Source organism: Panicum hallii, chromosome 2 (assembly GCF_002211085.1).
Source record: "Panicum hallii strain FIL2 chromosome 2, PHallii_v3.1, whole genome shotgun sequence".
In the NCBI taxonomy this organism is placed as follows: domain Eukaryota; kingdom Viridiplantae; phylum Streptophyta; class Magnoliopsida; order Poales; family Poaceae; genus Panicum; species Panicum hallii.
Genome location: NC_038043.1, coordinates 44,903,169 through 44,916,675, shown reverse-complemented (window position 1 = coordinate 44,916,675; position 13,507 = coordinate 44,903,169). Strand labels below are relative to the sequence as shown.

The window sequence follows — 13,507 nt, the reverse complement described above, 5'->3', positions numbered from 1 at the left end:
GCAGCGTGATCTTTCGGAAGAACAGTTGTACAACGTAGTAGTAAGAGTATACGGTATCCTCCGTGACCTTTTTGAACACACGCCTGCTTGATGTTGTTGCTACTCTACTCATGTCGTATCAGGGCCGGTTTCAGTTCGGGAATTATGGAGTTAGGTGAGCGGGGGAGCACTGCCGGATTCGAACGCCGGATTCAGGGAGGAGACCGATCTCGTTCTCATGAAAGCCATTGATGGCACTGAAAGCGCTGGCACGGCGCTGAATCCGGCCGCCCGGCACCACGCGGCGGCCCAACGAGGATCAGACGTGTAAGGATGCTGATTTTCAGCGACGCACTGTTCACACATCGAACAGCACTTGGCAATCCTTTGCTTTGATTAACCGGCTGCCGAATGGATCTCACATTATATCGAGCAGAAACTGCAGAGTCCAACGACACGATTACAGGAACGGGTAGCCAAACAAGATAGCGTCGGAAATTCTGCACTGACACTGACACGGCTCACAAGCAAGCGTCCTGCGTCCGGCCGACAAGACCACAGCGGCGCCTCCCGTGATCCCGTGGCGGAATATTCTTTTTAGGCGCGGCGGCTCCACGAAAGCTGTAACTTTGCTTGCAGGAGCACGGGGGTTTGCGGGCTCCCGGTATCGCCGCGCGCCTGCGTGACAAGCTGGAGCCGGCGCCCCTTGCCGTGCCTTTGCGACAAAGCTAGCGGCCGGCACACTCAGCCTGGTGGCGCCGCCGTGCTGGATCGCCCCAGGCCACTAATTGATGGATGGATCGGCGGGTGCCGGCCTACTCGCCGGGAGACAGATCGGTGTGGGAGCCAGGTTAGGGGCGCTAGACCGGCGAGTGGAGGCAGCGTTGCGTGGACGAGGAACGGGACAGGCGAGCGCGCTGAGAATGCGCTCGCCATTGAATGCTGAATGATCAGTGCGCGCAAGCTTTAGAAGCAGCACGCAGCAGCTCGTGAGGATGCCGAGCAGGGTTTGATCCCCGGTGAAAACTGAACTGGAAAGGCTGGACGGTAGAAATTGTGCAGAGAATGTTACGCGAGAAGCCAACAAGTACCACGGCTGTGGCAGAATGCAGAGGTGATTGCTTTGATTAGCTTAAACCCCATACTGTTGGGCCTGTGATTCACGCAGGCATGGAAGGATTCAAGAAGCGTTTGCAGCTTTGCAGAGCTGAAACGACTAAACTAAAGCAGTGTGAACCGTCGGGTTTTTTAAGCTCCTGAAACTTTCCACCCAAAAGCAGTGTGTCTGGAAAACCCTTTCCAGTTCGTCAAAAAGCAAGAGGGCGAGGCGAGTTCCCCCTCGCCCAAATCAAGAGCAGAAATAGCGCCGTTAACAGCAGTCTTAAAACCTCTTTTGGCGGGGGTGTGATTGAGATGTGATCTGTGAATTGGGCGGTCACATGCCCTGCACGGTACGGTCCAGACTCCAGGCTCCAGCGGGAGCGAGCGAGAGAAATTAAAGGCCGGTCAGGCGGGCCGGCGCTAAAGCGGTCGTCCAAAGCCCACCACCACGATCCGCGCCATGAAAATAGTGCGGTGCGCCCAGCCCTGTCGGCTGCCTCCGCCCATAAAACCGGACCCCATCCCCGTGGCGGCCTCAGTCCCCGAGACGCAGCAGCAGCAGCTAGGTGCGGACAGGCAGAGCCTGCTCACAGTCTCACACTCCACTCTGCCACCCTCTGTCTGAGCTGCCCCTGTTGCCATGGACGCGCGGATCTTGCTCCCGCTGCTGCTCTTCCTCCTCGGCTCGCATTGCTGGACCGGGGCGGCGGCGGCGAGGCGGCAGCTGCTGCAGGCCCGGCGCGCCGGGGATCCCAACTCGCAGGTCAAGTTCGACTTCTCGCCGTTCCTCATCGAGTACAAGAGCGGGCGCGTGAAGCGGCTGATGGGCACCGACGTGGTGGCGGCGTCCTCGGACGCGCTCACGGGCGTCACCTCCCGCGACGTGGTCATCGACCCGTCCACGGGCGTCGCGGCGCGGCTGTACCTCCCGAGCTTCCGCGCCAGCGCCCGGGTGCCCGTGCTCGTCTACTTCCACGGCGGCGCGTTCGTGGTGGAGTCCGCGTTCACGCCCATCTACCACGCGTACCTCAACACGCTGGCGGCAAGGGCGGGCGTCGTGGCCGTGTCCGTGAACTACCGCCTGGCGCCGGAGCACCCGCTCCCGGCGGCGTACGACGACTCGTGGGCCGCGCTCAGGTGGGTGCTCGCGAACGCGGCCGGGTCGGACCCGTGGCTGTCCCAGTACGGCGACCTGTCGCGGCTGTTCCTCGCCGGTGACAGCGCGGGCGGCAACATCGCGCACAACCTGGCATTGCGCGCGGGGGAGGAGGCCCTGGACGGCGGCGCGCGGATCAAGGGCGTGGCGCTGCTGGACCCCTACTTCCAGGGCCAGAGCCCCGTGGGCGCGGACGCCACGGACCCGGCGTACCTCCAGTCGGCGGCGCGCACCTGGAGCTTCATCTGCGCGGGGCGGTACCCGATCAACCACCCCTACGCGGACCCGCTGGTGCTGCCGGCGGCGTCGTGGCAGCACCTGGGCGCGTCCCGCGTGCTGGTGACCGTGTCGGAGCGGGACCGGCTGAGCCCCTGGCAGCGCGCCTACTACGCCGCGCTCCGGGGCAGCGGCTGGCCCGGGGAGGCGGAGCTGTACGAGACCCCCGGCGAGGGCCACGTCTACTTCCTCACCAAGCTCGGCTCGCCGCAGGCGCTCGCCGAGATGGCCAAGCTCGTCGCCTTCATTAACCGCGACTAGCAGCCGGGGTGCGGAGTCGCCGGCTCGCCGCGGCGGCACCGTGACGGCATCAGTATACTACAGTAGTGGCAGTAACTAGCGAGGAGTGAGGGGTGATTAGTACTAGTAATTACTACTTTTTTGTCCTTGATGGTGATTACCGGTCGATTATATTATTACCACTATACGTCGTCGGAAGAAATGGCTCCTCCCCAGCAACCGTCCGGATGGAGAGGGGGACCGGTGTTTGCTCGTTCGCCCGCCGGCCCGCGTCGCGTCTCATTGACTGCAGCCCACAGGCACAGGCAGGAGGCTAGCGTGCTGTGCAGCTGTGCTAGTGTGCTGGCCGCTGCCTGCGTGTAGCGGTTACTTCAGTTACAGTGCTGCCGTATAATATTCGTATAGAAGCGTCACTCTGCTACTGGGACCAGCTGCCGACTGCAGTGTGTACTTTTTTTTTCTGCTAGTGCTATATGGTTGCCTGGTTGGTGATTCTCTCGGAGTGGTCAATTTTCTCTCTGGCGTTCACATGAACCGGCGCGGCGCGGCCACCGCGACCGCGGTCCGCGGCGGAGAATGTGTGTCTCGTGACCTTTCTTTTTTGCTCGGGGAGTGCGAGCGTGTCAGCGGGGATTCCATTCCAGCATTCGGGGGGCTCGGGCTCAGCGTCCCCGCCCCCGCCCCCGCCCCCGGGCCGTCCGGCGCCGCGGCGCCGGTGGTGGATGGATGGGTCATGGGTGGTGGCCTGGTGGGGGCTTCGGAATCGTGTCCCCGGCCGGCGCGCGCGGGCGTAAATGAAGGTCGCGTCGTCGCGCACGCTACCGCTGCCGCGGCGGCATGTAGTCTCGGGGACCACCGGGCGCGCGCGGTCGGCACCGGCACCGTCGCCGCATCCTGAAGAGCTGGCTCGTGCTCGTGCAGCGACGGCATGTCTCTGCGGACGGGACGCGGTGCCGGCCACCACGCCCTTCTGTTCCGGTGCAAGGCAGCTCTGGATCGGAGAGCACGGTACGGGCGCGCCGGCGACAAAGCTCGCCGAACGTTCACACTCCTCACGTGGGGTGTCTGTTCGCTCGCGGCGCGCTCCGGCGCTTTTGAGCTCGCTCGTCTGTTACTTTTTTTTCCTGCGTAGTACGGTGAAAACGGACACGGATTTCCGTGGGTGATCAGCGCCATCTCCCCACAGACCCACTGATTGGTGTCTCGAAATGGCCGCCGCCGGTGACTGCGGCGGGGACGGGCCCCCAGTTCCGGCGACGGGACACGGGCCTTCGTTGTCCGGTCGCACTGTGGAGTGTGGAGTGGCGGGTACGTCCTCCGGTCGACGGGTACGGCGCGGCGCGCGCCTGTGGGTGGATCTCGCTCGCCCGCCGTCTCGTCGCTGTGCGATCGCAACGCGACGGGGCCGTCGCTTGGCTGCTACTGCCTAGAGGTAGAGAGGACGCTGACCAGACCAGCGAGGGATCCGCAACGCGACGGGCAGGAGCGGATGCGGCGCGGCTTTTTGCTCGGGCCTGGCGGGGGGTGCCATGCGGTCACGTGGCGTGTCCAGTTAGGGCTGGGCCCATCTCGGCGTGCCCCCTCACCCTCGCGGCCCGGGTTGAGGTTGAGGGGCTGTATGGAGTTCCGCTTAACCCGCCACGGCACGTCATATTTTTTTCACCGCAGATGTGACGGCTGTTTTAAACGCCACAAGTTAGGCACGCCGTGGCGGGTTAGGCAGCGCTCAAAACAGCCCCTGAGGCTGACTGCGTGAGTGCGCATGTGAGAGCGTCTTTTCTCGCGGTTCTCCTCCCTTTTCATGGGCGATGGCCTCGCAGCCTCCGGCGGGTCCTACATTTCGGAGTTGTTTACTGCTGCCATCGAATCGCTGTGGGGGTCGGGAGAAAAGTCGTAAAGAAACACTACCGGGCATCGGGCAGCATGGGTGTGCAGGAGTGGGTGACACGCGTCCTCGCTTAGCGTGTTTTAGGCGGGAGACTAGTGGTTCTTCGCCTGTTACTCCGAGCGAGTTTGGCAGCTGATGCAGCATGGTCTCTCTTCACCTGCACGCAGGTCGAGTGCTGAAAAATTCAGCTAGGGGTGCGAGTGTGAGGTCGAATGAGGCTTCGGGATGAGATGGGCTTTTCCTTTTTCGTTGCTACTGGGCTTGCAATTGGGCCCTAATTGTGCTTTGAAGACCGTGTGGCCTGTGTGAGTTTTCCACCGTCCTAAGGATCAGGTATCAGCCTGAACGAGCCATAGCTCGGGCGGCCATCCCTCCAGCTGCCGCTCGTAAGTTCGAGCGCTGCTCGACTCACGATTTGTATGGGGGCTTTTTCCGAACTCTCTCGCAGGTGCGTACTGCAGCTGCCTTACGGATGGATGATGTAAGGCCGGTGACTTGGGATACCTCTAAATCACGTAAAATTCTTGGATACAGGTTAAAGGTCTAACTCGCGTGCAGCGTGCGTGTGTGTGCTTAAGTGTGGTGACGTGAGTCAGCGACTGAGTTCAGATATTATAAGTTGTACTTGAACGGTTGAGATATAGAAAAAAAAAGTATCAATCTGTTGATGCCAAAAGAAAAATCAAGTATTCGTTCATAAAATACAGTTGCCGGCGCAAGTTGAGTACAGCTTAGCTGTTAAGATTTCTTACCGTGAAATTTATTCGCTTGTATTTGATCTCTCAACTCAACATGAATACTCGTATTTTTTAGTTTATTTTAGAATTTAATCGCAAGCTGTTAAATTTATTTGGAGGGGAGGGAAGGCAGATGAGAGGGAGCCCCTCTCTATTTCTCACTCGTTTAGGCTCTATTTGGAACAAAGTAACGCAAAACATAGGAACGAGAAAAAATATAGGAATGGAAGGGAGTGGAAAGTGGAAAACTACAGGTTTCCAAAATATAGGAATGCAAGATTTGGGCTGTCTGGATTGCAGGAAATAATTCGAATTTTCACATCTCCCAATGAACAAAGTAGCCCTTGCTATCAGTTGCTGGCTTCTAGCCGTTACCTGTTTCCTGGATGATGCTGGGTTATAACCACTGTACTTTTTACATTTTAGCTCTTTTTATTAAAAGAATTCACATTTGGATTCTTAGAAAACGTATTTTCGAATTTGAACCATGCGGTCGCTACCGTGAGCCATGTCGCTGAGGTCCCTGACCTAGCCGTTGATGTGGCTGGGGTCTCGGCGCCACGAACCATGGCGCCGAGCTCTGCGTCATATATCACAATGCCAAGCTCTTATCTATACGCTGCGCTCTCTTCCTCTCTCTCCCCGCGCTCTCTTCCTCTCTTGCTCTCCCCTACAGGCTGTGCCTCCGCTGGAGCCCTCCTCCGGCCGCCCCTCCTCCGCGGCCAGGCACACGACCTCTCCTCCAGCCGCCCCTCCGCCGCCCGGCGCGTGGCCTCCTCCAGCCGCCCCTCCGCCGCCCGGCGCGCGGCCTCCTCTGCGGCCAGGCGCGCGGCCTCCTCCGGGTGCCCCAGCGCCGGATCTTCCGGGCTAGCCGCAGCGCAGCCTATGCCAGGACGCCGTCCGCCCGTTCCAGCCGCCCCCGCGCGAGCACCGGCGGCGAGGGCACCCTTGGGCGGCCTCCTCCGCCCGGCCGCCGCGCGAGCACCGGCGCGGCCGCTCGTCGGCGCGCGACCTCCTCCACCCGGCTCTCCCGTAAGGTTTTAATTAGTTAGGTTATTTTAGTAGTCTATTTAATTTTAAATAATTTATTTAATTAGTTTTAGTAGTTTAGTTAGGTAATGTAGTTAGTAATTTCTTGTGGATAGTTAGAAACCATATTTAGAAAATGTAGTTAGACAGTAGATGTAGATATTTAGTTAGGTAATTTAGTTAGATAAATTTAGTCATTTAGTTAGGTAATTTGGTTAGGTACTTTAGTTAGGTACTTCAGTTAGGTATTTTTAAGTAATTTTAAGTATTTAGTTAGGTAATTTAGTTATTTAGGTAATTTAGACAGTTAGGAAATGTTATTAGTTAATTTTATAGATTATACCTGTCATAATCTTCGTGTTGTTCATACGAACTAGATGGACAATTTAGTGACCTTATATCATGGAGGTAATATCGAGGAAGATGTTTAGATGTGTTTGGTAATATCACTTTGATGGAATGCACAGAGTCTCCTTGATATTCAATGATGGCCCGTTATTTAATGAGGTGTTTGGTAGGGCTTCTGGTGAGCTTCGATACATTTCGAGTGAGGATGCCATCTCGGTTGGAGTGACCAGCTTTGCTTACCTCTGCTAAAGATGAGACTCCGTAATCCTTAAAAAAAAGAGACATGAGAGACTGTCACGAGGTCTGCTAAAAGACGTAAAAAAGGTATCTTGTCGCATACCACGGCCACGACGCTTGATGACACACTGTATAACTGTATTAATGTGGAAGGTCCAATAATTTTGGTTTTTTATGGAAGGAAGGTCGGATTTATATCCTGAAAACGTGGCAGCGAGAATGGGCCATTTTTAATGTGGTATGGGCTGAACTTTTAAGCACAGGAAGGCTCTCTTGCGTAAATGGTCCATTTTAGACATGTAAACTAAATGGGGCGTAGACATGTATGGATCGAATAGTAGTAGCATCATCGGCCCATCATGACCACGTTTCTGTTTGCTCTTGATGGCCCCGCCCGCCACTGCCATCTTCGCCTTCATCCTTCCATCCACTTAGACTTAATCCACTGACAAAACCCTAGCTCGTTCCCCACGCTCGCCTTAAACCTCACCCTGCCACCGGCCGCCGTCGCGAATTCGCAACAGTAGAAGGCGAAGCATCGAAGCGGCGGCGCGGCGACCATGGCGGAGCTAAAGCGGCTGTCGGAGAGCCGCGACCTGACGCGGATCGAGCGCATCGGCGCGCACTCCCATATCCGGGGGCTGGGGCTGGACTCCTCCCTCGAGGCCCGCGACGCCTCGGAGGGCATGGTCGGGCAGCTCCCGGCGCGCCGCGCTGCGGGGCTCATCCTCCAGCTCATCCGCCAGGGGAAGATCGCCGGCCGCGCCGTCCTCCTCGCGGGCCAGCCCGGCACCGGCAAGACTGCGCTCGCCATGGGCATCGCCAAGTCGCTCGGTGCCGAGACGCCCTTCGCCTCCGTCGCCGCGTCCGAGCTCTTCTCCCTCGACCTCTCCAAGACCGAGGCGCTCACGCAGGCCTTCCGCCGCGCCATCGGCGTCCGCATCAAGGAGGAGGCCGAGATCATAGAGGGCGAGGTCGTCGAGATCTCCATCGACCGCCCATTATCCGCCGCCGCCGGCTCGGCCGCGCCGTCCGGTGCTACTGCGCCCGGCAAGACTGGGCGCCTCACGCTCAAGACCACGGACATGGAGACGGTGTACGAACTTGGGGGAAAGATGATTGAGGCTCTTGGGAAAGAGAAGGTGCAGAGCGGTGATGTGGTTGCACTTGACAAGGCGTCCGGGAAGGTTACAAAGCTTGGCCGCTCCGTTGGTAGGTCGCGGGATTACGATGCTGTTGGCCCGCACACCAAGTTTGTCAAGTGTCCTGAGGGTGAACTCCAGAAGCGCAAGGAGGTCGTGCATTGTGTCACCTTACACGAGATTGATGTCATCAATAGCAGGTATCTTCACACCCCCTTCTCATGAATTCTTTCAAATTTTAGACTGGGAGCGGATGTTCATATATGTACTCAAGTAGCAATTTTCCAAACTTCAACAGTTCTGACAAGGGAATTTGCAATGTACCTTCTCAATGATGTACTGTATATTGGTGTTAAAGGATAATTGGTGATGCCAATTACTACAAAAACAAATTATATACCTGCAAAAAATTCTGTAATTTTATTATTTAGGATAATCTACACTGAATTGTATCTGCCTTATGCCAAGCGCTAGTGGTGGTTAATCTCTGCTGCTGGAGTTCCATTTCAGTCTTGATCAAGCATCACTTTTAGTATGCTAGCAATCACTTACACCTAAAGGATGATTATTCTGTAGTAGTTTGATCATATGAATAGCATATTACTGCTCCATGTCAAGCATATGTGCAATGATGAAGTTCATTTAACTTACCCAAGCCTGGATCTGGCATTCCTAGAAAAACCATCAACATGTGGACTGGATGACTTGTTTTGACATTTCAGTCTTGACAAATAGCAACATGAAATTAAATTTAGAAATTGTAATCTGTTTTTTTCCAATGTATCATTAAGATGTACTGAATAATAATGAGATAATTTATCATTTCATTGTGATCACCTTATCCCTTGATTAAATTGAGGTTGTGATGATATGTCTTGCATCAGGAATCACAACTATCCTCTATAATGTTAAATTACTACTGCTCCCTATGATAGTTCATGTCAGCTGGTGCTGCAATTCTTTTCTGGGTTCTAATTCCATGAAGTTTATATCCATTAGATCCATTAGAATCATTACTTGAATCTCAATGTACTCCCATAGGAATCATAATAGAAATAGAGTTTTACACATCGATGTAAGCATCCTCTAAGATTTTACTTTTCAACGGAGAAGACATTTTTGAGATCTGCTTATTGGTTGCACAAAATGGGATTTACCAGAATCATGTAACTTGAGTCAAAGAAATGACCTGCTAGATTTTCTTGTAGCTTTCACTTTGGATTAGGGTGCAAGTTCAGGACAAGGCAATGTGAGAATAAGTTAACCCTATTTGTCAAAAATATTTAAGTTAGTTGATACCACAGTTAAAGTGATTTTTTTTGCATACATAAGGAAATGGACCCTCTGCTCGAAGATAAGCTACACATATATTCTACACAAACATATAATTTGCAGATACCTACAACCAATTTATCTATAGCTGATCTTGACCTTAGAGGACACTGTTTTATTGGAGTTGCATTGAACTACTTTTTTCCATCAGATCTTTCTCATGCTTTCATGATACATTGTTTTTTGTTCCCCATGGGACATGTGATTCAAAAAGATTACTGATTTTCAAATGTAGTTTATTGATATGCAAGGACTAAAGTAACCAGCCAGCTTATTTCTGTTATCCTGCTATTTTCTGTGCAGGACACAGGGTTTTCTTGCATTGTTTACTGGTGATACTGGTGAAATTCGTGCAGAGGTCCGAGAGCAGATTGACACAAAAGTTGCGGAGTGGAGAGAGGAAGGGAAGGCTGAGATTGTTCCTGGCGTTCTGTTTATTGATGAAGTACACATGCTGGATATTGAATGCTTCTCCTTCCTAAACCGGGCATTGGAAAACGATATGGCTCCAATCCTAGTCATTGCGACGAACCGAGGGATCACATCCATCCGGGGGACAAACTACCGGTCACCACATGGGATACCACCAGACTTCCTCGATCGCCTCTTGATCATCACGACGCAGCCCTACACAGAGGATGATATCCGCAAGATCCTGGACATCAGGTGCGACGAGGAGGATGTGGAGATGTCTGCAGACGCCAAGGTCCTGCTCACGAAGATTGGCGTGGAGACCTCCCTTAGGTACGCTATCCACCTGATCACCTCTGCAGCCCTAGCCTGCCAAAAGCGCAAGGGCAAGGTGGTGGAGATGGAGGATATTAGCCGGGTGTACCAGCTCTTTCTGGACGTGAAGAGATCGACGCAGTACCTGATGGAGTACCAGAGCCAGTACATGTTCAATGAAGTTCCAGGGGAAGCAGATGGAAATGATGCCATGCAGTCGTAAAGTGGGTTGGTATGTACTGGCTGGTGTACTTTGGATGCTTAGTTCCTCGTTTAGATCGATGTTACCCTGACGGGTGGTGGATGCAGACTAGCTGCTGTAGGTGACTTTACAGTTCGATATGTTCTTATCAAATTTCATCCCAGCTGGGATTAATGATTCATTTGGATTATGCTACCTATCTCTATCTGTACGTGTATATTTTCTGTAGGTGACTAAAGTGCTTTTAAAAAGCCTCCGCTTTGCAGCATACATCAATTATTCGTTCGGAGCATGAAACTTCCGACACTAGGCTGGTCAAGAATCATGCCTTCTCGTGTTTGCTTCTTGGAAACGTGGAGCCTGTCGAAGAATAGGCCGGTGAGATGGCTGCTCACCGCAAAAGATTCTCTGGGATCTTATATCTTTCGGAATAGTAGTATCTAAACCGGAGTTAATCCCTGACAGCACTGACAAACTGCAACGTTTCTTCACTGCCATGGAACCTACGAATCCAAACCTCGTTACTTGTTTCTCTGCTTAGAGATTTGAGCTCGGCATGTCCTATACTGTACCTGTATCACAGTCATGCAGCACCAAGGCTCCATTTGAATGCCGAGAATTGGAAAAATTGGAATATGTTTCCATTTCCAGGTGAACAAAATCAGTGGAAATTGGATTCAGAATCCCAATATGGTTATAAGCAATTTGATTTATTCGGCACCAACAAAGAGAAGTACTTATTTTTAGTTTGTTCTTTTGGATGCATGGGGAACCGTGGCCACTGCTGATAGCCTGATACCCAGCTTGCTCCATCTCTATTCCGGGCGGTCGCAATCCATCAAGACACACAATTTCTCCTGCTCCATGAACGCGGAGGCAGCTCATGCTCCGGCGATGAACGCCACGACGCGGTCCATGAGCGCCTTGGCCCTGTCGCACTCGGGCTTCAGCAGGAAGAACACGTGCTCCTCCCCTTCCGTCTCCAGCCACGCAGCGCTCCCGGGCCACGCGCTCGCCGCCACGGCGTCGTAGTACGCGCGGTCCCTCGCCACCAGCCAATCCTTCTCCGCCGCGCACACCAGCATCCGCTCGCACCCGAGGCGCTCCAGCGCCGGCGCGCCTGGCGTGGTCGGGTTGATCCTCGGGTCGTCCGCGCCGTCGGCCGCGTCGGGGCACGCGGACGCCCACACCTTCGCGGTGATCACGACCGCGCGCTCCGGCTCCCCCTCGATGGCCGTGCTCCCGCCGAAGAACGGGTGGAGCAGGACCGCGCCCTCGATCCTCGCCGCGTTTTCCGCGGACGACGCCCGCACCAGCACGTTGTGCACGATGTTGCCGCCCGCGCTGTCGCCGGCGACGAAGACGCGGGACGCGTCGCCGTGCTCGGCGAGCCAGCCGTCCCGCGCGGAGGACGCCCACTGGAGCGCGGTCCAGCAGTCGTCGTAGGCCGCGGGGAGCCGGTACTCGGGGGCGAGGCGGTAGTCGACGGACACCGCGAGGACACCGGCCGCGGCGGCGAGGGAGGTGAGGTAGTTGTGGTACGTGGCGGACTTCGCGGACTCGAGGATGAACCCGCCGCCGTGGAAGTAGACGAGGACGGGGAGCTTCTTGCCGGAAGGTTCTTGGCGCTTGGGCAGGAAGAGGCGCACGGTGAGGCCGGTGCCGGCGTCTAGGGCGACGTCCTTGGTCGCGACGCCGCTGGCATCGTCGTCGACGCCCGCGGCCACGAGCACTGATCGGTGGAAACGATCTATCCGGCCGCTCTTGTAGATGCGGAAGTGCTCCGGGGCGTCGAACACCACCTCGTCGGAGTCCGGATCCATGGCTTCCTGTCAGGATGCTATTGGCTGGCTTCGCGTTGCAGCTTAATTTGTACTTAATGTGAAGCCGACTTTAATGTGGTTTCTCTGCACTTGAAGGCAGGGGACGTGAGAAAGGACTTGGTAAATCCGCGCACCTCGCTGTGGCGATAATTCTTAGGTGACAACGTGACAAATGCATGCTGCGTGATCCCTGATGTCATGTATTCTTAGGTGTCCCTCGTCAGACGAACGGGATGACATGGAGTGATTGACGACTATCGCACTGGGTCTGGTTATCCTCTGTATTCTTCTCACAGCTGAGCATATAGGGGTTCTATCAGAGTGTCAGCAGAATGGCCTTGTCTCTGATTGCAGGTCAGGTATCGCTTCTCTTCTGAATGCTGATCGTTCGTTTGAGTTATGTTCGGCACTTTCAGAAACGCAGAGAGGATTGCTGATCGTCGTACGTGCACTTGTGCAGTGGAGGATTGCGGTTCTCTTCTGAATGCTGATCGTTCATTTGAATGCCTATCCCTTCAGTTCGTCGTACGTGCACTTGTGCAGTGGAGGATTGCGGTTAGTGTTCTGTCAGTTCTTCTGGCTGGAAAATTGGATTGGCAAGCCTGAAGAAACGAGAGGACAACATGCTCTGCGTCGTCAGTTGCGTCCTGTTGAGCCGAAGGCTTGATCCAGTCTCCTCGATGGCGCCACGATGACCCCACGATCTCCAGCGCGAGCTGGCGCCGCCATCGGCATCTCCGGAATGCAGCCGCCGTCGTCTGAGGCGTCAGAGGCGACGAATGGCAAGCGTGCTCGGACGGTGCCGTGCAGTCCGCCAGACCTGCTGTGCTTCGACCCTATTTGGCAGGGGAGCCGCACTCCAACGTGCTCGTCGACGCGGAGCGCTTCTCTCGCCGGTCGCCGGTCGCGGCCCTCCGTGCACCGCAACGCTGCTGCGCTCCCTTTCTTCCTCCTCTTCCTCGAGTTCGCGGAGGTGGCTGGCCACATCAGCGTCGTCCGTTCGCCATTGGAGGCTGGAATCTGCATGCTCTGAGCTCCGTCTCACTCCGCCGGCGTCAAGCTTTTCTCCGCCGGCGACATTACCGGCCACCGGGCGCAGGCGATGGTCTATTTCGGAATTAGGGGGTATCTGTAAAATCTCAACTGATTTAGGGGGTCATATATTAAACATATCGCGATCCGATTTAGGGTGTCTTTGTAAAATATCGGATCGCGATTATTAATCGCGATCCAATTCAGGGGTTTTACAAAAATATTGAGGGGTGCATATGTAAAATGTTTATCCCCGAGC

At 54.9% G+C, this 13,507-nt stretch overlaps 3 protein-coding genes across 3 annotated transcripts; 2 read left to right on the top strand and 1 right to left on the bottom strand.

The window, feature by feature from the left end:
- The first annotated feature begins 1,607 nt into the window (after positions 1-1,607).
- On the top strand, positions 1,608-3,247 carry LOC112881841 (probable carboxylesterase 2). The gene has a single exon (XM_025946730.1). The coding sequence runs from the start codon at positions 1,721-1,723 to the stop codon at positions 2,771-2,773; it is 1,053 nt and encodes a 350-aa protein (XP_025802515.1). The 5' UTR covers positions 1,608-1,720; the 3' UTR covers positions 2,774-3,247.
- A 4,156-nt stretch (positions 3,248-7,403) lies between these two features.
- LOC112883484 (ruvB-like 2) lies at positions 7,404-10,596 on the top strand. The gene is made up of 2 exons (XM_025948789.1): positions 7,404-8,333; positions 9,769-10,596. The coding sequence occupies exons 1-2, from the start codon at positions 7,552-7,554 to the stop codon at positions 10,412-10,414; spliced, it is 1,428 nt and encodes a 475-aa protein (XP_025804574.1). The 5' UTR covers positions 7,404-7,551; the 3' UTR covers positions 10,415-10,596.
- Positions 10,597-11,202: 606 nt separating this feature from the next.
- On the bottom strand, positions 11,203-12,216 carry LOC112883183 (tuliposide A-converting enzyme 1, chloroplastic-like). The gene has a single exon (XM_025948443.1). It carries the CDS (start codon positions 12,214-12,216, stop codon positions 11,275-11,277), a length of 942 nt encoding a protein of 313 aa, XP_025804228.1. The 3' UTR covers positions 11,203-11,274.
- Between the last annotated feature and the right edge of the window lie 1,291 nt (positions 12,217-13,507).

Coding starts and splice junctions, on each gene's coding strand:
- LOC112881841 (XM_025946730.1), top strand. CDS start 1,721: ATGGACGCGCGGATCTTGCTCCCGCTGCTGCTCTTCCTCCTCGGCTCG.
- LOC112883484 (XM_025948789.1), top strand. CDS start 7,552: ATGGCGGAGCTAAAGCGGCTGTCGGAGAGCCGCGACCTGACGCGGATC. Junction 8,334..9,768: donor ATTGATGTCATCAATAGCAG/GTATCTTCACAC, acceptor TTTTCTGTGCAG/GACACAGGGTTTTCTTGCAT.
- LOC112883183 (XM_025948443.1), bottom strand. CDS start 12,216: ATGGATCCGGACTCCGACGAGGTGGTGTTCGACGCCCCGGAGCACTTC.